The sequence below is a fragment of the Pelobates fuscus genome, chromosome 1, assembly GCF_036172605.1.
Source record: "Pelobates fuscus isolate aPelFus1 chromosome 1, aPelFus1.pri, whole genome shotgun sequence".
In the NCBI taxonomy this organism is placed as follows: domain Eukaryota; kingdom Metazoa; phylum Chordata; class Amphibia; order Anura; family Pelobatidae; genus Pelobates; species Pelobates fuscus.
The window spans coordinates 442,305,002-442,331,462 of record NC_086317.1 but is presented as its reverse complement, the minus strand read 5'-3'; the positions used below and the strand labels follow the sequence as shown (position 1 = coordinate 442,331,462).

The following is a 26,461-nucleotide window of genomic DNA, read 5'->3' as shown; positions in this document are numbered from 1 at the left end:
TATGGAAATCACCTTGGCTCGCCCAAATCTGACTGCTGATTTAGGTATATAGGAAAAAGTTCAATCTGGCCTGGGTCAAAGAATACTGATTGCAAAATATGGCACCAATCCACGCATTCTAACTTCCATGCATTGTAATGGGAAATTCTAAAAAAAAGTAAGCAAACTTTTCCTCTACGAAAACGTTAGCTACTTACAAAGGCCTATAGCAATATAAACAGTAAGCAAAAAAAAAAGACAAAAAAGGGTAAAAATAGAAAAAGAAAATAAGGGTGGCGATCTCATCCCTCCTAAAAGTCCTGTTGTGTTTGAGGGGCAGAGTTGTTCCAGAATGTGTTCAGAGTAGAGCAAATTTGTAGGTGATAATGGAGTCAAAAAGACAAAACTTCTCTAGGAGCAGATGTGTAGAAATAACTCTTCCAGGCAACACATGTAAAGGAAACTCAATCGCTACATATATGGACCCCTTTGGTTCTTCAATGGCATGCCAAGTAGCTGACATTGGACTTTGCTATGGGATAAGAATACCTCCCTTTTTGAACATTTTGCACATTTTTGAATTATTATTTGAATTTTTTTATTTCGACACTTTATTATAAGGCTACAATATCACAATACTTCAAACCTTTTGGCATTTCCCAATAGGACTTCCCTGAGGACATTGTATAAAATTACTGCACTAGATGTTCAGTCGTGTGTGGTTGCTTAGAGTTAGTTTTAGACATAATATTTATTTGTTCGGAGGGCTATCTTTTGTGCAGCACCTACAGTTAACAGCACCCCGCCCAACACTCCAGCTTCAGAGGCCCCTTTGCAAAGGTGTATATTTGTGGAGGTTTTGGATAGTAATGTCACTTTAATTATTTTTTTCATTGAGCAGATATATGATATAGGCATTGTGAGTATATAAATCAAAGCACTATAACTTTAATTGTTTAGTTTTAACACTGCATTTTTAAAATTATGTTTATCACAATAATTTAGCACTATGTATATTCACAATGCTCTTACAAAAGAGTTTTAAAATACACGTTGGCTTTTATAGCACTATCACTATTTAATCTGTCTCCCTCGTTGGAATTAGACCCACCGATATTGGGGTATTGTGGCATAGTGGTTGGCTTAACACAATATGGCCAAATGGTGGAACTGAATTCCCATATTTGTTGTCAGAAGGACAGCATCCCCCAAAAGTCGGCAAAGAGTTTGGCACTGTGACAGTTAGCCCTAGGGAGAGGGGGTATCTACCATCAGGACGTCCTCCTTCCCAGTACTGGAGACCACGGCAGAGCTCCAACTCAAGATCCTGCGGAGTGTGAAGAGTGTGGCTCCCTCCTCCAGGAGGGTATAGCTGGGCCTCTCCTCCAAGAGAGTATAGCTGAAGGGAGCTCTTACAAGAGCTAGCAGTGATATAGCTGGTATAGCTGTTCCTTACAACAAGAGACAAGACTACAAGTTGAGGGTAAGAAGATCTGGTTTATTGAGTGCAAGGGGCATTTCTTTTATACAGTTTCTCCCACAAGGTTACCACCTTGTTTGGCACTGAAAACATTAGCTCAACAACCAATCATTTACAGACACACAGTAAAACACTCCCATTCATTATAGTAAATTCCTCCCCTCTGCTTGGGAGATAATTGAGTTAATTACTGTATCAACTCAATTATCTCCAAGCTAAAAAACATACTTTTTACACAATTTTTATAACTTCCAAATTATACGTTCAATCCCAATAAAAGTAAAATTTTTAGAACCAGCATACGTCAGTGACAAACATATCCAAAATTCGTGAGAATTGGTCCAGTGGTTCGGGAGATAGCTGGAAGTCATATTTGATCGACCGCACACACATTTTCATTACCAAAACAGTTCCAGAGATTTGAGCTGTGCGGCCGGTCTATTCCCCATAGTTCAAATACTGTTAAAATTCACGAAAGGGTGCCGTTCATGCAAATAGCAATGTTAATGTGGCGTTCGTATTGCCAAACGCCGGTCGACTCCATTCGAAGTGTTGAAGCTCCAGAGAAGGTAGAAGTTCAGCGGTGTTCGCGCCGTCGCGTATCCAATTTTAGTTCCATGAGCACGACGACCAAACACCGCTGAATGTGTTCAAATGAATTAAAGTGTGTTCGTTTTTCGAATGGCGGCCACTTCAACTACTTCGTGTACAGTTTAAAAGTACAGATTCTTTCCCACCGGGGTTAAAGGGCCAGACATAGTGTTTTAACATTCAAGTTGCAGAAATTTAGTTTTTAACAGGTAATGCACTCCAGGCGCCATAGTCCCAGGGTAACCAGAGTCTAGGAGCGTGTTCTTGGTTGGAATCCAGTGCTAGTACCGGGCTCCACACCATAACCACTGTGAGAAGGAACAAAACCACCATAACTACTACAAGCAATGAGGGGTTTTGTTACAGGCACAAACACCTGAAAGGAGATACTATGGGAACAATGATAGTAGATGAAGGAGAAGTACTACTGGTCTTACCGGCCGAGCCAGCATGGTTTGGGGTGGACTACTAGGCAGTTTTATGTCTCACAGGACTTGGTTCCACAAGTAGTGAGAGAGTAGGCAGCGGGGAAAGTGGGGAAAGTGAACCAGCTAACATTGGTGTGGATAGGTGTGGGTAGGTGAGTGCAGGGCCGGCCTTAGGCCTTTAGGCGCCCTGTGCGAAAAATCTTCACAGTGCCCCCCCCCCCTGTCATCCATGTATGATGTAATGTTTGTGTTGTCTGTGTATGTGATAGGTGTGATGACTGTGTGTGAAATGTATGCTATGTGTGATATCTGTAATGGGTGTATTAACTGTGTGTGATATGCATGTATTGGTTGTATGTGATATTTGTGCTGGTTTTATTGGCTGTGTGCATTAAAATATGCATTTAGGCCTGTGTGTGAATGCAGGTGTATATTTTTGCAGAGTTATGTGCACACAGTCCCACAGTCAGATGCACATAGTTATACATATACACTGTCAAATCCACCAAATGCACATAGTCGCAGGCAGATAGTCACATACACAGGATCAGGCAGAAACACACAGGTGCAGGCAGTTACACACATACACAATTACAGGTAGATAAACACACTCACACACAATTACAGGCAGACAGCCACACACACACACTGGCAGACAGCCACACATACAGTCTTATACACACAACCACACATTCAGTCTTACACACACATACTTATATGCAGACAGTCACACACACACACACAGACAGTCACACACACACACACGCAGCCACACACACACACAGGCAGACAGCCACACACATACATACACAGACAGCCACACACACACAGTCACACACAGACAGCCACACACACACACACACACACACACACACAGGCAGACAGCCACACACACAGAGGCAGACAGCCACACACACACACACACACACACAGCCAGACAGTCACACACACACAGAGGCAGATGACCATACACGCACATGAAGACATCCACACACACAGAGGCAGGCAGTCACACACACACACAGGCAGACAGTCACATACAGAGGCAGGCAGTCACACACACACACACAGAGGCAGGCGGCCATACACACACACACACACACACAGAGGCAGGCACTCACACACACACACAGATGCAGGCAGTCACACACACAGAGGCAGGCAGTCACACACACACACACACACACACACAGGCAGACAGCCACTCACACAGGCAGGCAGTAACACACACACAGGCAGACAGCCACACAAACGCACACAGGCAGGTGGCCATACACACACACACACACAGGCAGGCGGCCATACACACAGGCAGACAGCCACACAAACACACACAGGCAGACAGCCACACACACACGCAGGCAGACAGTCTCACTCACTCACACACACACACACACACACAGGCAGACAGTCACACACACACACACACACACACACACACACAGGCAGACAGTCACACACACAGACTCTGGCAGACAGTAACACACACACACACACAGGCAGACAGTCATACACACACATACACACACACACACACACACACACACACACACACAGGCAGACAGTCACAGAGTTACCTCTGTTCATTCTGGAGGAGTGGAGGCAGTGCAGGAACTTCCTGCTTTCCCTGCAGCAGTTAACTGTCACTTTTAGCTCCACCCCGCCGTCAGTTTAGCTCCGCCTCCGCCACACATAAGCTCCTCCCCGCAGCAAAAAATTTTTTATAATGATCCCGGCCGGCCATTTGTGAGCTGTATGGCCGTATGGCGCCCCCTGCTCCATGGCGCCCTGTGCGGCCCCATAGCTCACACACCCCTAAGGTCGGCCCGGGGTGAGTGGCTATGTTTAGGCAGAGAAACAGTGGGGGATAAGGCATATCAGTGACCCCTAATGCATGGGTAATGTGGGCAAGCACCCCCACCACACCTGCGGCCCATCATGGGGTGCAGAGGGGAGGAGGGTAAGAGCCCCTTGAATTGAGAAGCATGTGGGGACCAGACCAACCTCAGATTAAGAATTTGAGGAGGTGGTTTTTGGTTGTGTGGGTAGGCATCCTCTTGGAGACACTCTGGTGTAATATGTCAGGATTACTAGTTGATCCAGCACGCAGAACTGTATCACACCTAGGACTAAAGGTAACATCTTACCGGGCCTTAGAATGGCCGGACTTATCGTACCAGAGAATAGTCAGAATACTTGCCAAGGTCGGGGACACAGAATGAGACACAACAATGAGAGAAAGCCAAAAGTCAGGGAAAAGTAAATAAACATGCAACTAAGTTATCTCTATTATCAGGTTTGGAGGTACTAGTGCTGTAATTGAAAAAGGGGAAATATTCAAAAACCTTTTCTAATCAGTTCAGCCGGTACAATTGTATGCAACCAAATATTTTGCACCAATGTACTGAGATTGACTATTTTCTAGGAGAATTCCAAGGATTATTCAGAGAATTATTCAGAGTCCTTTTCAAAACTGCTTAAACAGTAAATAGATGTGCAGCAAATCAAAAGACTGAAAAGATAGAATATGGGGAGGTTCAGTTCTAAAGTTTTCAGAACCTTTCCCTTAATATATATGCAAAACGAAAGTTTTTCAATCCACTGTGATCAGAAAGGATAGAATATCCGGTTATCAAATATATATATGAATAAATATTTAGTACCAATGTACTGAGATTAACTGTTTAGTAGATAAGACCCAGAAATTATTCTAAATCCTTTTCAAACCAGCTCAAAAACGAAAATTAAATAGATGTGCAACCAGGATCCATCCATTGTTGAATTTTATATATGTGATCCTGGAAGAATATTTGATAACCGGATATTCTATCCTTTCTGATCACAGTGGATTGAAAAACTTTCGTTTTGCATATATATTAAGGGAAAGGTTCTGAAAACTTTAGAACTGAACCTCCCCATATTCTATCTTTTCAGTCTTTTGATTTGCTGCACATCTATTTACTGTTTAAGCAGTTTTGAAAAGGACTCTGAATAATTCTCTGAATAATCCTTGGAATTCTCCTAGAAAATAGTCAATCTCAGTACATTGGTGCAAAATATTTGGTTGCATACAATTGTACCGGCTGAACTGATTAGAAAAGGTTTTTGAATATTTCCCCTTTTTCAATTACAGCACTAGTACCTCCAAACCTGATAATAGAGATAACTTAGTTGCATGTTTATTTACTTTTTCGTTTGAGCTGACCTAAAAAGGATTTAGAACACGCTTACTTACTAAATATTTTATCTCAGAATATTGGTATGCAATAGGGATTTGAGGTTATTTAACCCCTTTATTTAGAATCCGTTATTCCTTTTCAAATACAGCATCAGTACTTCCAGGATCTCATATATAAAATTCAACAATAGATGGATCCTGGTTGCATATTTATTTAATTTTAGTTTTTGAGCTGATTTGAAAAGGTTTTAGAATAATTTCTGGGACTTATATACTAAACAGTTCATCTCAGTACATTGGTATTAAATATTTATTTATATATATTTGAGAACCGGATATTCTATCTCTGTTAATTTAACAATCTTAACTGAACTATTAAAAGTTATATTTTAAAGATAGGACACTCTCCCCCTTTTCGATTGTTTTTCACTTTGTTCTATGGGTTAACCACTTTATTGAGTGTTCCACTAGCTTCCTTTCTCTCTCTTTCTTCAGAATAGAGGGAATTCAAAACAAAGCCAAAGTCAATAACCAGAAATAAACGTTCAGGAACACACTCTCGGACAACCACTAAGGGAAACCATGACAGGGCAACAAGTAAAAGGAAAAAAGGAGTTTAAATAAGCCTTCTTCAGATCTGATTGGTTGTACCTGGCCTTTGACCCCAGAACGTGCATGCGAGTCCTTTACTTGACGTCATCAATAGCGTGGGCGAACGTGGGGTTACATATTAGTGTGGATCGGCAGCACCGGCGTCCACCAAGATATTGTAGGAGTCAGATACATTGCCGCATGGCCGCTGAATGGCACATCCGCATTTGGCAGGAAGGCAACTACTGCAAATACCGCAAGGTGAGGCTGAATATGTTACATTACCCCCACCTGAAGACCGGGTGGGCATTACCAGGTTTGAGCGGAAACTTGGCGTGAAAAGAGCAAATCTTGCGGCCAGCATGAATGTCTGAAGTCCGGAACCCAAGAGCACTCGGCAGGCCCATACCCCCTCTAATCAACCAAATATTGCAAATATTGCAAGGAACAACGAGAAAACCTGGAATCGATTATGAAAGAGACCTCATACTCCTTCTGTCCAGAAACAACCAATGGGGGAGGGGGAATACTGGGGACAGTATAACTATTGCAAATAAGTGGTTTGAGCAAGGAAACATGAAATGTATTGGGAATACGTAGGGAGGCAGGAAGTGCCAGAGAATAGTAGACAGGATTAATTCTTCGAATGATACAAAATGGAACAAGGAATCTGGGAGCAAACTTCACGCTAGGAACTTTCAGCTTAACATTGCGCGATGATAACCACACCTTTTATCAGCATGAAATTTGAAACGAGTGACAGCAGATTCGAGGGCGGACTGAACTTTGGTCCAAGTCTCACAAATAGCAGCGAGGTGATCATCCAGAGCAGGGATAGCAGTGTCAGAGAAAACAGCCGGCAGCACAGTAGAATAATGACCGTTATTAACAAAGAATGGACTATGACCGGAAGAGTCATGGTTAGCATTGTTCCTAGCAAACTCGGCCCAAGGTAGTAGTACGGACCAGTTGTCTTGTGTGCTATTAATAAAACAACGCAAATACAATTCCAATGACTGGTTAAAGGACCACTCTAGTGCCAGGAAAACATACTCGTTTTCCTGGCACTAGAGTGCCCTGAGGGTGCCCCCACCCTCAGGGTCCCCCTCCCGCCCGGCTCTGGAAAGGGGAAAAGGGGTAAAACTTACCTTTTTCCAGCGCTGGGCGTGGAGATCTCTGCCTCCGATCCTCCTCCGTTCCGCCCCGTCGGCTGAATACGCCAGCGGAGCAAGAGCTGCGCGCGCATTCAGCCGGTCGCATAGGAAAGCATTTAAAATGCTTTCCTATGGACGCTTGCGTGCTCTCACTGTGATTTTCACAGTGAAAATCACACAAGCGCCTGTAGCGGCTGTCAATGAGACAGCCACTAGAGGATTTGGGGGAAGGCTTAACCCATTAATAAACATAGCAGTTTCTCTGAAACTGCTATGTTTATAAAAAAAATGGGTTAACCCTAGCTGGACCTGGCACCCAGACCACTTCATTAAGCTGAAGTGGTCTGGGTGCCTAGAGTGGTCCTTTAACCCTCTCAGCTGTACAATTGGTTTGAGGATGGTAAGCAGAAGAAAATGACAATTCAATGCCTAACTGTTTATTGAAAGTCCTCCAAAACCAAGACACCAACTGAGAACCTCTGTCAGAAACAATATTATGAGGAATGCCATGAAGTCTGACAATATCCAATATTAAAATAAGAACCAGGTCTTGTGAGGAGGGCAAATTTTTTTGTGGAACAAAGTGAGCCATCTTGGAAAAGCGGTCAACCACCATAAGGATGGTGGTATAGCCATTAGAACTTGGAAGTTCCACAATGAAATCCATGGATAAGTGGGACCATGGAACACTAGGTACAGGAAGTGGCTGTAACAATCCACACGGAAGCTTATGAGGAACCTTAGAGACTGCACACACAGAACAGGCCTCCACATATTCCTTGATATCTTTCCTGAGTGAATTCTACCAAAAAGATCTAGAGACAGCGGTAATTGTCTTATTAATACCCGGATGCCCTGCAGTCACATTGTCGTGGAATATCCTCATTACTTCCTTTCGGTCAGACAATGGAATAAACAATTTATCCAGAGGTTTATTGCAAGGTGCCTGGGATTGAGCCGCCATAATAGCACAAAGCAATGGGGATGACAAGGAGAGATCAGCGGATGCAAGGAACAATAGGGGACGTTTCTTGTTCTCGTTCTGATTCAATATCAAACTGAGGGCATCAGCTTTAATGTTTTTGGGACCAGGTCTGTAGGTGATAATAAAGTTAAAGCGGGACAAGAACAAAGACCATCTGGCCTGTCTAGAAGACAGTCGTTTAGCATCACCAATATATGCCAAATTTTTGTGATTAGTGATGATCAAAAGGGGATCTTTGGAACCCTCTAAAAGGTGTCGCCATTCTTTAAGCGCTAGTATAATGCCCAACAATTCCCTGTTGCCAATATCATAATTACACTCGGCCGAGGACAACTTTCTTGAAAAGTACCCACATGGATGCAATGGAGTATCCTGATTCTTCCTCTGAGATAGGACAGCCCCCACCCCTGTTCCGGAGGCATCAACCTCCAGTATAAAAGGTTTGCTGGTGTCAGGATGCATCAATATGTCAGCAGAAGCAAACCTTTGTTTAAGAAGTTCAAAAGCTTCTCTATCTTCCTTTGACCATATCGTACAACTATCCCCCTTACGTGTCATATTGGTGATGAGGGCTATCACAGAAGAGAACCCTTTGATAAATCTCCTATAATAATTAGCAAACCCAATAAATCTTTGGATGGCTTTTAATTCATTGGGGATTGGCCAATGTAGAACAGCCTCTAGTTTATCAGGATCCATCTGAAACCCAGAGGCAGAAATATTATACCCCAAGAACTGTACCTCCGTCTGATCAAAGATGCATTTTTAAAGTTTGCAATAAAGTTAATTTTTAAGCAAGGTTTGCAGCACTTGTTTGACGTGTTTGTGGTGTGTCTGAAGGTCAGGAGCATAAACAAGTATATCATCCAGGTATACTAGGACAAATGAATAAATATAGTCTCTGAGTACATTGTTAATAAAATCCTGAAATAAGGCCGGAGCATTGCATAACCCGAATGGCATGACAAGGTACTCATAATGCCCACTCCTAGTGTTAAATGCCGTTTTCCACTCATGATTCTCCTTAATCCTTACCAAATTGTATGCACTCCTGAGGTCAAGTTTAGTAAAGACTTTAGCACCCCGGAGTCTGTCAAACAATTCGGAGAGGAGGGGAATGGGATAGGCATCCTTTATGGTGATCTTGTTTAATGCTCTGTAATCAATGCATGGGCGTAATTCACCATCTTTTTTAGATACAAAAAATAACCCTACACCAGCAGGCTAAGATGATTTACGTATGTGGCCCTTACTTAGGGAATCTGTGATGTACTTTTCCATTATACTTCTCTCCTGTGGCATACACTACCCCCTTAGGCGGCATAGCGCCGGGTAGCAGATTTATGGAGCAGTCATATGGTCTGTGAGGAGGTAGAATATCGGTCTGATTCTTACGGAATATCTCCTTTACCTTCCAGTATTGTGGGAATCTCAGGAGTCTGAGGCGTAGTAGTGGGTAAAGTACCGATGCCCACTCTTTTGGTAATGAGTAATAAACATCTCTCAGTACAGTCTTTACCCCACTCCAGCATTTCTACCTTTGCCCAGTCAATATGAGGATTGTGCTTAGTGAGCCAAGGAAATCCTAATATGATGGGACAAGAAGGAGAAGCATTTATCTGGAATGTAATATCTTCCTTCTGTAGAGCTCCAATGGAAATGTTAATAGGCAAAGTTTAGTGGGTAGTCAAGGGTTGAGAGAGGTCTTCCATCAATAGCCTCAACGGTAAGAGGCGATGATCTCTCCTTGAAAGGTATTAACTGTTTTTTAACAAAATGTATGTCAATGAAGTTTCCTGCTGCATCTGAGTTTCCTGAGTCCATCAGGGCTTTGCATGAAAAGTTATTTTTGTTACACAGGACCATAACATCAAGGAGAAACCTATTTTGGTTATTACCAGAGGACGTATCCATCACACCTAATAAATGTCCCCTTAAGGTTCTTAGGTGCGGATATTTTCCGGACATATGGGACAACCATTCCTCATATGTCCTTTTCTACCGTAGTGTAGGCATAGACCCTCTTTTCTCCTATATTGTCTTTCTGCCTCTGACAGTCTAGTGACCCCCAACTGCATAGGTTCAGACTGTGTAGGGAGGTCAGGCCAGGAACAACAGGTCTGTAGAAACGAGGTGCCGATGACATAGTCTAGTTCTATTTCTGCTAATTTCTCTGGTTCTAAGTCTGTTATCAATCTGCATGACAAATGTGATAAACTAATTTAATCTTTTAGGTAGGTCTTTGCCAGCAATTTCATCCAACAGTCTCTGATAATCCTTTTTTAAATGCTGAGATTAACCCGCTATTAGTCCAGTCTACTTCAGAAGCCAATGTGCAAAATTCAATGGCATAATCTGAGATAGACCGGTTCCCTTGTTTGATATGCATTAGGGCAGTGGAAGCGTCATCCTCCCTGCCTAATGGTTTCAATTTGTATTTGAATTCCGCAAGGAATTCCTGGTGATTATATGCAATACTCCTATTACTCTCCCATAAAGGATTTGCCCAAGCTAAGGCTTTACCTTTTAGTTGGTTAATTAGGTAACCAATATTAGCTCTATCCGAGGGAAAAGATCTCGGTGAGGCCTCGAAGTGGTACTCAATTTGATTAAAAATTCCTGGCATTCTTGAATATTACCATCAAAATGCAGGGGAGGAGATAGGGAGATAGAAGGTGCCTTGTGTACTATAGGTCGAGGTACTTTAGGCAGAGGTGACATAGTCGGAGAAACCTCAGGCTGTAGATGCGCTGTTCGAGTAAGGAGCGTGCTGAAATCCTGGGCAAACTGATCCATATGGTGATCATTCTCCTCTAGCTTTCTCTCGCAAGCTGCTATGTGTTGACACAGTTCTGCAGGATCTATGGCCCTGTCGTAATGTCAGGATTACTAGTTGACCCAGCATGCAGAACTGTATCACACCTAGGACTAAAGGTAATGTCTTACCAGGCCTTAGAATGGCCAGACGTACCAGAGAATAGTCAGAATACTTGCCGAGGTCGAGAGAATGAACGCAGAATGAGACACAACTATGAGGGAAAGTCAAAAGTCAAGCATACCAGAATAAAGGGAAGTCAAAATGAAGCCAAAGTCAATAACAGAAATAAACGCTCAGGAAGACACTCTCGGACAACCACCATGGGAAACCATAACAGGGCAATGAGTAAAAGGAAAGTTTAAATAAGCCTTCTTCTGATCCGATTGGTCGTACCTGGCCTTTGACCCCAGAACGTGCGTGCGTGTCCTTTATGTGACATCACACGCACGTCGTCAATAGCGTGGGCGGACATGGGGTTACATATTGATGTGGATCCACAGGTGCCGGCGTCCACCAAGATGTTATAGGAGTCAGATACAATGCCGCATGGCCGCTGAACGGCACTTCCGCATTTGTCAGGAAGGCAACTACTGCAAATACCACAAGGTGAGGCTGAATATGTTACATAATAGCCTTTCAGCCATAGATGGGGTCATAAAGCATGAGCCTTGGCTAAGAATAAAGCAATAAACATCAACAGTTTAATATAAACAACAATCTAAAAATTTCTATGCAACCTTTGTGCTAGTTAAACTCTAGAGCAGTGCTTCCAAACCTAGTCCTCAAGTATCCCCTAAAAGTCCAGGATCTAGGGATTACCCAGTTGTGTCTAAGATGTTTTTAGAAAAGAAGAAAAAAACACTTAATCCCTAAATCCTGGACTGAGTTGGGAACCCCTGCTCTAGAACAAACAATTTAAATTAAGAGCCTTTAGGGTGGCAAATGCTTGGTGTACGTATACGCAGGGATGAGTGGAGCTTGCAGTGTGTTTCTGGAGAGGGTAAAGCTGTCCACATAGGACAGGGTTAATAAAATAAAAACAATGGAATGGTGGGTAGGATGCACGGTATTTATAGTAAAATCATGTGAATTACTATCTATTAAAAGAAAAGTTAAGTATGAATGTTTTGTGAAGCACGTCGCGAGTGGCCAAAAGTTCTAGGAGAAGATGGACTGCTGCTGGTCTGTATTTCAGAAGCAAATGGGGTTTTAAGAACTAACAGCCTAATCTGCTTAAAGTAGAGGCTGCCTTACTTAGCCCACCTGCCCTGTCATCTCCTCAGTTAGAGAGTAAAACCCCAGTCACAAAACATGGGAGCACAAAGGTAATCACATTTGCATGGGTCAGGGGTAGGCAACCTGCGACACTCCAGATGTTGTGGACTACATCTCCCTTAATGATCTTACAGCAAGCATGTCAAACTCGCAGCCCACAATGGACATCTTTGCGGCCCGGCGACCTGCGAGTATATGCTTAGTGTTAAAGCAGAGTAGGCACCTGCTTCTCCACATTGCAGATGCCTACTCTGCTAAAATTTACCCAGCCGGGAGGAGAGGTCGCTGGAGGAGCTCAGTCTTCCTGCTCCTCACTGCTCTCTTGCCTGTGCCATCTGTAGTGATGCCGGAACATCACATCATATTCCGGCACCCGGCATCAATAAACTGCGCACGTGAGGGTGCAGTGAGTAGCAGGAAGGAGATCTCCAGATAGAATATCCCCACTGGACCCCAGGAATAAATACAATGATGTGAGTGTGTGCAAGGATGTGTAAATGTGTGTGTGTGTCTGTCAGTGTGCGTGTCTGTCAGTGAGTGTGTTTGTCAGTGAGTGTGTGTGTGTGTGTGTGTCTGTCTGTGTGTGTCAGTGAGTGAGTGTGTGTGTGTCTTTCAGTGAGTGCGTGTGTGTGTCTTTCTGTGTGTCAGTGAGTGTGTCTGTGTGTCAGTGAGTATGTGTGTCTGTCATTGAATATATATATGTGCCTGTCTGTGTGTGTCAGTGAGTGTGTGTGTATGTTAGTGTTTGTGTGTGTCAGTGAGTCTGTGTGTGTCTGTGAGTGTGTGTGTCTGTCTGTGTGTGTGTCTGTTAGTGTGTATGTGTGTCAGTGAGTCTTTGTGTGTCTGTGTGTGTGTCAGTGAGTGTGTCTCTGTGTGTGTCTGTCAGTGAGTATGTGTGTGCCAGTGAGTGTGTGAGTGTTGCGATGGCTGCGGCTGGATAGTGGAGAACCTGGAGGTACACAGAGGCACGCAACGCCACGTCACATTCCAACATGATGTCAACGTGCTCAACCTTCACAGGGTTTCAAGAAGAAGCGGAAGGATCCACTTTGGCACAGGGTGCGGACAGAGCCATTTGGAGTGGCTGGATCTGGAGTCGCATACTGGCAGCAGCAATGAGAGTGGAGTCTGCTTGTTGGCTAGAGGGGGGTTCTAAGAAACCTACGTTTCTAAGAAAAAAAAAATTTGCAGCCCACATAAACATAAACCTTGTTTATTTGGCCCATGCTAGACTTTGAGTTTGGCATTCTTGTCTTACAGTAAAAATTCTGTGTATACAAAAAGTGCTCTCATCCACACCCAGGGACATATCTTCTGTGAGGCAAACAAGGCATCTGCCTTGGGCGGCACTTTGCAGGGGGCGGCAAAAAAAGTCGCCCCAAACGCCCAGGCAGATCCCTTGCTTGCCTCGTGTCCTGGGGGGCTCAAGAGCTGGCCGGCTGTCCACTTTTGAGCCCCCCCAGGCTGGTGGTGGGCAGCGGGTGGGCAGGCAAGCAGGGGGCGGACAGGCAGAGTAGGTGGCGAGGGAGCTTTAATCTTAATGCTTATCTCCCTCGCGCGCCGCTTAATGAAACCGGGAGCCGGAAAATGACGTCAGTATGATGTCCCAGCATCACTAAGCTCCCTCGCCATCTACTCTGCCTATCCACCCCCTGCCTGCCTGCCCGCCCAGCAGCCCTACTGATGTACCCCGCCAGGTTAGGAATTCACTCCAGCTCTCCCAGGGAGGCTGGGTGGATTTAAAATGAAATTAAAATTAAATAATAATAATTAATAATAATTAAAATCATAATTTGTAAATGTTGGGGGAAATGTGTGTGTGTGTCTGTGAGTGAATGTGTGTGTCTGTGAGTAATTGTGTGTGTGTCTGTAAGTGTGTGTCTGTAAGTATGTGTGTCTGTAAGTATGTGTGTCTGTCAGTATGTGTGTCCGTAAGTTTGTGTGTCTAAGTGAGTGTGTGTGTGTCTGCGAGTGAATATGTGTGTGTGTCGGTCTGTCAGTGCATGCGTCTGTCAGTGCATGTGTCTGTCAGTAAGTGTGAGTCTGTCAGTGAGTGTGAGTCTGTCAGTGTGTGTCCGAGTAATAGTGTGTGCCTGTCTATCAGTGTGTGTGTGTATGTCATTGTTTGTCAGTGTATATGAGAGTGTGTGTCTGTCAATGAGTGTATGCGTCTGTCAGTGAGTGTGCGTCTGTCAGTCAAAGTACGGCCTTGACAGGAAGGGGTGGGGAAAATTTAAAATATGGGGGGTTGCCTAGGGCAGCACTCACATGTGTGAGTGACTTGCTTTAACTTAGCTCTGGCAGTTTTATCCAAATTTTAAATATATGCCTTCCTGCGATCACCTATAATGGGGCATCAAGGGGGCCTGGTCTGGACTCCAAACATACATAGTAAGAAAAAAAAAGGAATTGGGGGAACAGCAAGGGCATTCATTTCTCAGCAATGGTGCTGCCGTAGAGACCAAAATATATACAAAGTACAGATTAAGGAACAGTGCATAAACAAAAATACAGTTTTACATCTTACAAGGTTTCTTGAAATTACTTATCTCAGCGAACAAATATAGGGATTCAGTCCCACCATATGGCCATATTGTGTTAAGCCCACTACTACACCACAGTACCCTAATATCCGTGGGGACCTACACTAATTCCAACGTGAGAGACAAATTAAATAGTGCAAGTGGACTAAAGTATATTTAATTAATCTACAGTAAGAGCATTGAGAATAAATATAATGCAAAATGAATGTGATAAAAAACACAATTAAAAAAAATACAGCGTCAAAACTAAACAGTTAAAGTGCTTAGATGTATATACTCACAATCTATATCATATCTGCTCTATACCAAATGAAAACTGTAGTTAAAGTGACATTGCTGTACTCCACATAGACATAGTAAAAAAAAAAAAAAAAAGGAATTAGGGGCACACTAATTTCTCTGTTAGAGATCTGAATGTATATATACTATGGAAAGCGATGTTTGCCTGGTTAAATATCAGGTATTTCTAGAAAAAGGGTACCTGTCATGCCATTTTATACTTATCAAATATGAATTCCTCTTAAGATTTCATGTCTACATTGTGCTAGCCAAATCGCTAGCAAATGCGTAGTGTTCTGTAAAAATCGGGGGTAAATTTATGTTCCCCTGCCCTTCGGGCAGATAGACTGTCGGCATAGACTACTCTATGCCGATGTCTGTCTGCTTGAGTACACACCTCCAGCCAGTGAAGCCAGCACATCAACGTCATCATAGGAAGCTGTGTCAGATGTGGGGAAGCCATGTCAGGCGTCCCAAACAGAGGCAGTACAAAGGAATCGCGCCCACTAAGGCAGGCTAATGGCGGCGATGCATCCATTACAAGGTGTAAACCTGATGAAGCTCCATAGAAAGTAATTGAAGTACTTTATTATACAACAGAAAGAATAGGTTTAAAGAATGTTTAAATTACAACAGGTTCCCTTCAAGGTGTTTCCAGGCTTCTTACATGTTATTTATTTATTTGACATGTAGTCATTCTAGTGAATATATTTATGTGGTGTAGTAATTTGCTAGTGTGCAATACTAATATTTTGGACCAAGTGTTTGCTATAGTATGTATGCTTTCTGACCAGGCTATTTTTTTATTGAAGCAGTGATTACAGTTTATTAAGTTGAAGGATGATCCCAGCTTGAAGAACCTGTTAGAGAAATACCTCCATCCCCATAACAGCTTCAGCTGTTTGACGTTGTTATGGCGGCAGGAGTGTCTGTGCACATCTTACCATCAGGAGATAAACTGTTTTACAATGGATTAACCCCGGAATATGGTACTGCAGCACCCGACACACCAACAACTTAGTTAAACCATTGAAGGACCTGGACACTCTCACATAGAAACGTAGAAACATAGAATGTGACGGCAGATAAGAACCATTCGGCCCATCTAGTCTGCCCTCATAACAATGGCGGTCAGTGAGAGAAAAATAAGTAAGCCTCCAAAAACAAACATGGTTCTGAGTGTACATATTGGTGAAAGCTCAAGCTATTCTTGCTGACAATATTTCCCAGTGACCAGACATTCATATTGAGTAATAATGAGGCTAGTACAAATACTTGGGAATCCTTTAGATCAGGGGTTCCCAGCCCAGTCCTCAAGTACCCCCTACCAGTCCAGGATTTAGGGATTACCCGTTTAAATAGTGACATAGTTACATAGCTGAAAATAGACTTGCATCCATCAAGTTCAGCCTTCCTCACATTTGTTTTTTGCTGTTGATCCAAACGTGTTTTTGTGTCTAAAGTATTTTTGTTTTTTTTTCCCCAAAAACACCTTAGACACAACTGAGTAATCCTTAAATCCTGGACTGTTAGGGGTTACTTGAGGACTGGGTTCGGAAACACTGCTTTAGATGACTGTGACTGCAAATGGAACATAATGTCATGGCCTTCCTTGTAGGAACAAGACAATCACTGAAGAGCAGGTCATCTTGCCCCAGCCTGGACCTCCCAAGAGCTGCATCGGTACCCCACGATTAGTCGTGTCAACCGGTAATAAAATCTGAATATGATTGTATTGTACTGTTTATGGTACCATCCTTTGATGTAATGGATACATTTCATATAAATTAACCTTGTTATTGTACAATTTTGACTTAATAAATATAATCTCCAAAGACAAATGTATGGTACAAAAAGTTTATTTAGTAACAGGTTTGTAAACATTTGAGGTAAATTAACATTTACATCAACTTGTCCTTACAGAATTTAATACACAAGGCACTTCTTTAAAGACAGCATTTTAAACATTTTTCCTTTTTTTATTGTAATTACAAGTCCCTGACTGCCAAAAAAAAATAAAATCCTTTCGTGATGAGGTTTGGTAGAGAAAAAGACATATATCCTTTTAGGCAACAAGAAACCTCAGTGTAAGTTATCAGCTGCAAGACAAACTTTTAATTCTTAAAATCAAGATATAGTCTTAAAATAATTTATCTGAGTGATCTAGATGCGGTGAAATCTCATACTAAATTTTACATTACTAGACAAAAAATCTTTATATTTCAAAAAGTATTCTGTCAATCGCTGATTACATTGTATTTTGAATAATTTTTACATTTGCAAAATGCAGTTTGTTGGAAGAATGCTATTGCATAAAAAAAACATTCGTGGCTCTCACAAAAGCCTTTGCGAAAGACCAGTGCCAGCGTTCGTAAAATATAATCCTGCAAACATATAAATACATCTTGTATTAATATCTGTTGAGTGAACATCTAGTGTAGGGGTAAACAATCTTTGGCACTTAGATGCTGTGGACTACATCTCTTACAGCCATACTGCTGGCAAAGCATAGTTGGTAATGTAGTTTACAACATCAGGAGTGTCAATGATTGCCTACTCCTGATCTAGAGGCCTGTTCTGGTGGCTCCTCACCCAAATCTTTCATAAACCCTAAATCCAACAATTCTTAATCTGGTATGTAAATTTGGTAGCCAATTTTAGATTCATTGTTTGCCAACATGCCTACTGGGAAAATAGCCATAGCATTGGCTCCAGAAAAGTAACACTAAAAGTCCAACTGGTGTACACCACGGGCCACAATTCTAAATGCTAATTCACCTTTTTGGTAAACGTATCCACAATCTGTGTTTTTCATTGTTTATAATAACAATCCAGAGAAGAATCTCTAAAAGACAGTCTTAAAATTCCTGAATATTTGGCTCTTCAGTTAGCCAGATCAGACTCCCAAGATCCATTATCCATTAACAGCCCAGCTCTGTAAAGGGATATATGTCATATCTAAAGTATGGTTCCCCAGATTGCCCAAATGACTATCATCGTTAACTCAAGGACAGTTCAGGGCTTAACTGTGGTCTTTGAAAATTTTTTTAACTCTATCATATTACATCGAGATGGAATGGTTTTGAACTATTGACATTTGATTTACTTTCAAGGGAGATTGCTTAGAGGCGCATTTAGAAAGATTCACAAATAATAAAGTGCTTTTTTTTACTTGGTCTTTCATTTAGAAATTTCAGGTAGTAAAGTTTAAACAAGAAAAGACCAAAGTAAAATGTAGGCAATATTATGGTTTAATGGGTCGTATTTTGGAGACTGCTATCTAACAAATAATTTACAAATAAATACTCAATTTATGCGTATGATCTCGATATTGGTTTGTATTTCATTTTCCCCATTTTTTTTCCATGTTCTTTTTTTTCTTTTACCAGATTATCTATTTTTGTTTAATGTTTCTGAAAAAATTCTCTCTGGTTTGTATCCTTGATTATAAATGAACTTATTCCGTCCATCCACATCAAAAAGTTTAACTCCCCAGTAACCACTTTCCTGTTCATTTTCATTGGATTCTATCCTGGAATTATCAAGAAAACAACATTCCTTGAAGCAAGGGAACTATGCCTATTACCATAGGATTTAGAGAATCTTCAAAAAAACAAAACATATTTTGTGTCAATAAATGACTAGTAGATGCTCGGATCTTGTAAATCCAAAGATTCAAACCAATGAACCAACAATTGCATTCTTTTTATTTTAGATCCCTATGACAATTTATGCAATCTTTGACATGTGACACTAAAATAATGAAAATGTATAGAGAAATAGGATTATATTTTCTAATGAACTACTGCTAGGGTAACAATGACACAGCAGTTGTGTCCCAATAATTAAAAGATTTGCTTTAAACATACTGCCTTAAGTCTGAAGAGCTCGTGTGTTTTCTTAAAACCATTATTTTTGAGGATTAACAAATTGATTGGGAATATTTTTGATTGCAAATGTAACCTTCAAAATGACAGTATATTGTCCAAATGTTTAATTAATAAAGCCAAATAAATTAATGTAAACTTCAAGAAACCAAAGTTACAAATATATCGCACACATTTCACAAGAAAAAAAAATGGTGCAAATAAAAAATGAACATTGCAAAAATATATTCTCCTTTTAGGATTCGACAAATTGAAAAAGGAAGTCTAAGATGTAAATAATGAGTGTCTGACTGTATCTTTCATGTCAACAACCAAACTTTCAAGATGTGTCTATTTAACATGCATTAAATCAATTAAAACTGTGTATCACTGCGTAATAAGGTGTTATCCTGAAAAGTCAGTGTGACACCTGAGGAATAAATTATGCAACCTTTGAGTAACAAAAGAATTGCTTAATTGTATTATTATTATTTTTTCCAATTGTACATTTACTTTATTTTCTGTTTGGTTGGAAATCTAACAAAGTTTAATTAGTTCTATTTTTTTTTTTTGTATTTTTTTGTATTTTATTTTATATTTTATTTTGGCCTTCATTTTTATGATGATGTCATATATGAATATCCACCATGAGATTCAAGAAAAATAGATGATTGTGTACTGTTTTAAATTAGTGAAACATATTATTTACGAAAGTGCATTAGCTATTGCTGCATCTAACAGCAATCTACTATCCCCTAGCAAGTATTTTGCCTGAATGTCCTATATAATCTAAGTGAATTACTACTAAAAAAGCAAAAGCACAAATTGTTAAAAATCATGATCATTGACTCAAAACTTACAAACCCTGGTTTCAACAAAACAACTTTTTTTTTATGTTCTGCAGCCCTGTTTTTTTTATTTATTTATATATAAATGAAGTGGATTTATCTAAAAAAAAAAAAAGTGGATTTATCTAAAAAAAGAAGTGGATTTATCTAAAAAAAAAAAAAAATAAAAAAAAATATATATATATATATATATCTATATATATATATTTTTTTTTTGTATTTATATTTTTAGATGAATCCACTTCATGGAGCTGGAAGCAAATCTTTTCTTTTAACATTAGTAAATTATGCAATGAAATATTAACAAAAAATGTGATGATAAATACATTTCTTTAAAAAAAAAAAAATATATATCTAAATGGTTACTTTTGATCAGTGAACTGAGCTATAAAGTGTTGGGGACATAAAAATACTGCCTAACTGGTATTTTTCAAAGTGCAACTCTTTCTATATTTTGAAGTTTGAAAACAATTCAACATTTTGTTCAAGATACCTAATTAGTTAGCAATCATCAAAAAGTTCACACTATCAGAATCACCTCTTACCATGTTGAGATCCTTACCTATAGACATTTGACCTTAAAACATTACAAGAATTTCTGTCCAATGGCAAAATTCTTTCTTGCAAAAAGATAAAGTGTTGCGAGAGGTGTCTGTATTTACTATGTTTTGTTCCTTTTCTTTTAAATAGAACATACAGTTTGTTACGAATCAAATTTTAGATATCTTTATATTTTAGTATGTAACAAATCAATAAAATGGCCTAAACAGTCGTACTTTTTGTAATTTTTATTAATAGTTTGATATGTACTATAGGAAGCCATATTTACGTCTCTACTAAAAGGGCTTGTCTGCATTACAATGAAAAGTAGAGTGTTAAAATATGTGAACTAAAAGAGGTCTTCCAGATATGAAAGGTATTATCTCAAACTATGTACGTAGAATTTATGGAAAGTCAAACACAATTTTGTAATTTAGCTGCAACATTTTAACTTAAATTGTAGCTTATAAAATAAAAAAATAAAAAATAGAACCACTGAAGGATTAAGTCTAAAAAATATAAAATGTTGCTGTTACAGTAAAATTACCAAATGTTACAATACAGGCTGTGAGTTGTAGGTTTTATACTAACATAGTATTTAATTGTGGTTGTTTTTGTTTTTCCCTTTTTAAAATCACCTATTAAAGTCAAATTGAGCAAATAGTTTTTTAAATAAAATTTAACCATCCCAATTATGTGATTTATGGAGATAGCGTGCTTGAATTTTTAACAAATAATTATTTATGTATTATTTCTGGCCGTGCTATTTCTTGCTTTGCTGGTTTTAATTAATTTTACGTGATCCTATTACAATTTGGATAGTGTTTCAAAAATCAAAACAAAAATTTATTTTATTTACGTCTTTTCAGTATTTCAACAAAGGGACTTATGTTGTAAAGATGAAGAATAATTAACATGAAATTCAAGAAGATCTTTAATCATAAGGTTTTGCTTTGATTCTATTTGTTACTAATCTATAATTGAAGATGTTCAAATATAATCTTAAAAAGTGCCCTTGAAGACCATTAATGAAAAATGACAATTGGACTGATCTTTTCCGATTATTTATCAACATTTTTCTTTGAACAACAAATAAAAAAACAGCAGTTGGATATTTCTTACATACAACACAGTATCTGGAGGAAAAGCGAAGACATATAAGAAAGTGTCCTCTTTTTAGCATAAACAAATATGTCTATAAGTTGAACTTAGCACATGTTAGCCTATCGTTGCTCTAAACAGATAATACTACACTATTAAGTCATTTTATTTCACCTCTTGATGACTAAGTATATAGTTGTAATTACAACGAAATATCGGTTAACTGTGCTATCAACACTGTATTTTTTAAAATAAATATTCAGAATAATTCTGTGGGCCAAGGCGAAAAAATGTGGTTTATTTTATACTGTGCGAATGTGTGATTATAAACCCTAAATGAGTTTCGTTCATTCAACATAAATCTTCTGTTATTGAATGGTGCTCTTTATAACCATTTGAGAAGATTTTATAAAAAAAAAATTAAAAAAATGTTGTAAAATAAAAATGAAATTTTAAAAATGTTGAATTAGAACATTTCACAGACTCTGCTTTTTTTTTCCAACACGGCTATTATAGCCTACAATTTGGAAATCAATAGTAAAACCACCACAAGTCACATTTTATTGGATAAACTACTAAGTGTGGTAAGGTGATCCTGTAGCAGTTTCATTCCGTCCCCTCCTCTGCCAACATAGATATTTATCAATCAATTTAAGAGAAATATTTTCAGGGATAATTCCTGTTTTACATTGTCCTTTTTTTCCTGAATAAACCATAAAATAAAATGGAATATACTTAATTTTACTTACTGAAGAAACAGACATAATCTGCTAAAGCATTTTTATGATTGGACATTAAACGCTCACAATACACCTCTGACTTGTGTGTATACGGTGTGAATATTGTCATATGTCTAATTGTCTAATTTCATCAGTTTCTTGTATATATGAATGTGCCGTGACACAAATTGTACACAAATAAGTGACAACATGAATGACAATAGGTATTATTTAAAGAAAACACATTATAGCTAGTTGTTAGTTTGTATGGGGACAAGTTATCCGGCTAACAATGAAACCATATTTAACCTTTCCTGAATATTTTGCCTTTGTATCAAAGCCTTGTTAAGCAGTATTTATATTTTAGAAGGGAAATAACAGTGCTAATGACCAATTGTAAATGACTGCCTCAAGTCGGCTTGATACAAAATCATAATATGTAGATCACTTCAGCTGTTCAGGGCTCTTTGATTTAATACGTAGCTATCTCTGGATTGTCTTCCGTTCTTTTTGTTGTTTCCTCCTTGATACCATGAAAGTGCTGTTATTAGGGACTCTGTTGAAATATGATCTTCCTTGTATGTACTTTTGGTACTAAATGAATTGCTTCAAAGAAGTTCAAAAGTGTGAAACATACACCATCCACTCAGAAAATCTCAATTCATTTAAAAACTAAAAAAGGACACATTGCTCACTACAACTCACAGTGTGCAGTAACAGCAAGCTTGGAATTCCGAGACTAAAATAACAGTATCCTTCCTCTCCATCTCCATCATACTGCCACTCTTATGAGTAGACTCATAGGATATTTATTAATGACTCATTTAAACCCATTCAGTGCCAGAGACGTATGAAACAGGTCTTACTGGCACTCAATGGACCAAAGGAGTGTGATATCTTTTGATTTTTAATTTATTGCATAAACAGCGAACTCTGCGCTGACTTAGAGACTTATTTCTTTATTGTGCCCTGCTTCACTGCTAGACAGCTAAGTCATCTGACCTTGCTCTGCTACTGCTGGACTTGCTGGCTCTACTGAGCCTTCTCGTATCTATCAGCACAGGTGGCTGATGCATTTCCACTGTCGTGGTTGCTGGCCTGTCTTCAACATCTGCCCTGGTGCGACTTCCGGTCCCTGCCAAACCTGTTGCCTCTTCTTCCCCTCCCCCCTCATTTCTCACACTGCTTGGGGCAGACGTGCTGGCACTGCATGCACTAGCACTGCTTGAACCAGGTTTCCGTTCACGCTCCACTGTTAGATTGGCCCAGTTCTGCTCCGCTGCTAATGAGTTGTGGTCATGAGGCCTTCCAAAGTAGGATGGCTCTAGAGGCTCCTCTGCTAGTGATGGCATCTTGAATTCAGTGAGAGAGGATCTTGCATATCCATGTTGCATGATTGGTGGAGAAGCAGCTGCATCAGTGTAGTAAGGTGGGAAAGTCATGTTGGGTGGCGCAGTTCGTGGCAGCAGACCAGGAGGCTCTGCTTTATTGCAAGACGGGTCAGGGATGTACCTGTTAGTCATGCCCTGTTTGAGCTTTTTCCACCCCAAGTGATATATCTCTAACATATTCAGCAAAAGAGACACGCAAGCCACTACAAGCATAAATATGATAAAAATGGTCTTTTCAGTCGGCCTTGAAATGAAGCAGTCCACAGTGTTGGGACAAGGCCAACGATTGCACCTGTACAGGGGCTTTAGCTCAAAACCATACAGAAAATACTGTCCTACAATAAAGCCAATCTCAAACAGAGTTTTGAAAATGATGTTGAAGACATAAGTGCGAAGGAGGGCACCACCTATCCTGATTTTCCCCCTTTCATCTCTTATGGGGGGCTTTTCCTTCTTCTCCACTCCTTTTCTGAGTAGAAGTTCCTTCTCATCATTACCTTTAATACATTTCTTTAGTTCTTCTTCTTTCTCTTTTTTCTTTTCTTCCATTCGCACAATATGCAGGACATGGCCCAGGTAGATGAGGGTGGGAGTGGACACAAAAATAATTTGGAGCACCCAGAACCTAATGTGTGAAATGGGGAAGGCTTTATCATAGCACACATTTTCGCAACCTGGTTGCTGGGTGTTGCAAGTAAAGTCAGACTGTTCATCTCCCCAAACCTCTTCAGCTGCAGCTCCTAATACCAAGATACGGAAGATGAAGAGAACTGTCAACCAAACTTTGCCAATGACTGTGGAGTGTTCTTGTGCATTTTCTAATAGTCTTCCCAAAAAACTCCAGTCACCCATTGTTTCGGATTTTTAGCCTGAAACAAGAACGAAGATGTGTTAATCATAAAAATGATGTTACATCTCCTATTAAAGTATCAAATCATATTTTTTTGCCAAGATGTTATGTGTGTTAGATCAAAGAGACACAAGGATTTAATTAACACAGAATTTTAAGAATTCTGGAACAAACCTTTCAATGCTTAAAAACACAAACAAAACATGCACAGTGTTATTTACTAAAGTTAGAATTCAAAATGACTTTCAACTTTAAGACCATAGTGACCAAACTGGAGGCATAGCTAACTTGTATGAATGTTTCCAGTTAAGGTATTTTTAACCTTGAATTTAAAATTCTCCTTGAATTCTCGCTTTAGTGAATAACCCTAATAGTAGCTATATTCAATTTTTTTGCAGTAAGCAAAACCATGAGTTAGTATAGGTAATATATTTATTACTTACCAGAGCCTAGCATACCCAAATAAATTAAGTAAGGTAAACTCTAACATGGTAAGATACCCCAAGCTACTTTTACTTACTACAAAAACATTGAAATGCAGCATATATTCAACATTAGCGAAGGAAGCATTATTCTAACCCAGTGCTTCTGATATTTGAAATTATGATTAAATGATATATTAAGGGTGTTGGAGTGGAGTTGGTCTCTGCTAAAGCACAGGGGACCACACAGATGGTTTCTCTACAAACTGAAGGAGGAAGGGTAAGAAAACACAGACTCTAAAAACTTACAGAACTGAATAAATAAAAAAAAAAGGGGGGAATTGTATGGGGTGGGCTATCTTCTCCTCATTCCATAATGACCTTAAGGAGTTTACATCAAGATTGCAAAGATCATGACACAACAATTTAACCATGAAACAACAAAAAAACAAAAAAACGACTACTGGACAAAAGTCCCTCAGTATTCTAATGAAGTTTGAGATTGAATCTACTTTGTTTATAATGCCTTTATAGAAGTAGTCATTGAAAGCTATCTTAACATTAAAGGGATAATATAGCCACCCAGACCACTTCAGCTCATTTACGTGGCCTTGGTGCACTGTAACTGTTTACTCTTTTTTGTAATTATTGCAGTTATTAATAAACTGCAATGATTACCTTGCACTGTTAACTCCACTTCAGATAACCGTTCGAGACATTTCCAGGTGGTTAGGCAACTTTTGGTCACCTAACTGACGTTGGACGTCCACACTGTCTGTATGAGACATCCAGCATTATCTAAAACCCCACAGGAAAGCACTGAGCAATGCTTTCCTGTAGGGTAGTCCTAATGCACATTAGGTCCCCCCCATCACCGTCGGCGCAGGAGGAGCGGAGGGTGGAATCAGGTAAGAGACAGAAGGGTTTTTAACCCTTCCAGAGCCATGGGTGGGGTGCCCCGAGTGAGGGGGGCATTGTAGGTCACTATAATGCTTGGAAAACAACTTTTGTTTCCCGAGCACTATAGTTTCATTTTAAAGTGGCTCTGTCACCTCAAACTAACCTATTGTTTCCTCTCCTCTTCCTCTTTTAGAATCTCTTTTTTCAATTCTTCATCTCTGATCTATTTCTCTGTAAAACACAAGATAAAGTGGGGACTACTTTGTCCTATGTATTTTTCCTACCCTTGATAAATGTGGCAAAAGGGTAGAGCTTAAGGTAAGCTCCACTTCATTTGTCAAGCTAGCAAAGGTTGAAGCTTGACTCAAGCTCCACCCTTTGTCAAAATTGCCAAGTGTAGGAAAAATACACAAGACAAAGTAGTCCCTACTTTATCTTATGCTTTAAAGAGAACGTGATCAGAAAGAGGAAGAGAAGAAGAGATAATAGGAGACAGGTGAGTTTGAGGTGATCTGAATACACC

At 39.8% G+C, this 26,461-nt stretch overlaps 1 protein-coding gene across 1 annotated transcript in view; it reads right to left on the bottom strand.

Annotated features, from left to right (window-relative positions):
- Nucleotides 1-22,342: 22,342 nt before the first annotated feature.
- GJA3 (gap junction protein alpha 3) overlaps nucleotides 22,343-26,461 on the bottom strand; it is a 32,101-nt gene continuing 27,982 nt past the window's right edge. Inside the window, exon 2 of the mRNA XM_063444905.1 lies at nucleotides 22,343-24,635. Within this exon, the coding sequence (XP_063300975.1) occupies nucleotides 23,356-24,618 (1,263 nt within the window). The 5' untranslated portion in view covers nucleotides 24,619-24,635 and the 3' untranslated portion in view covers nucleotides 22,343-23,355. The remainder of the gene's footprint in view (nucleotides 24,636-26,461) is intronic.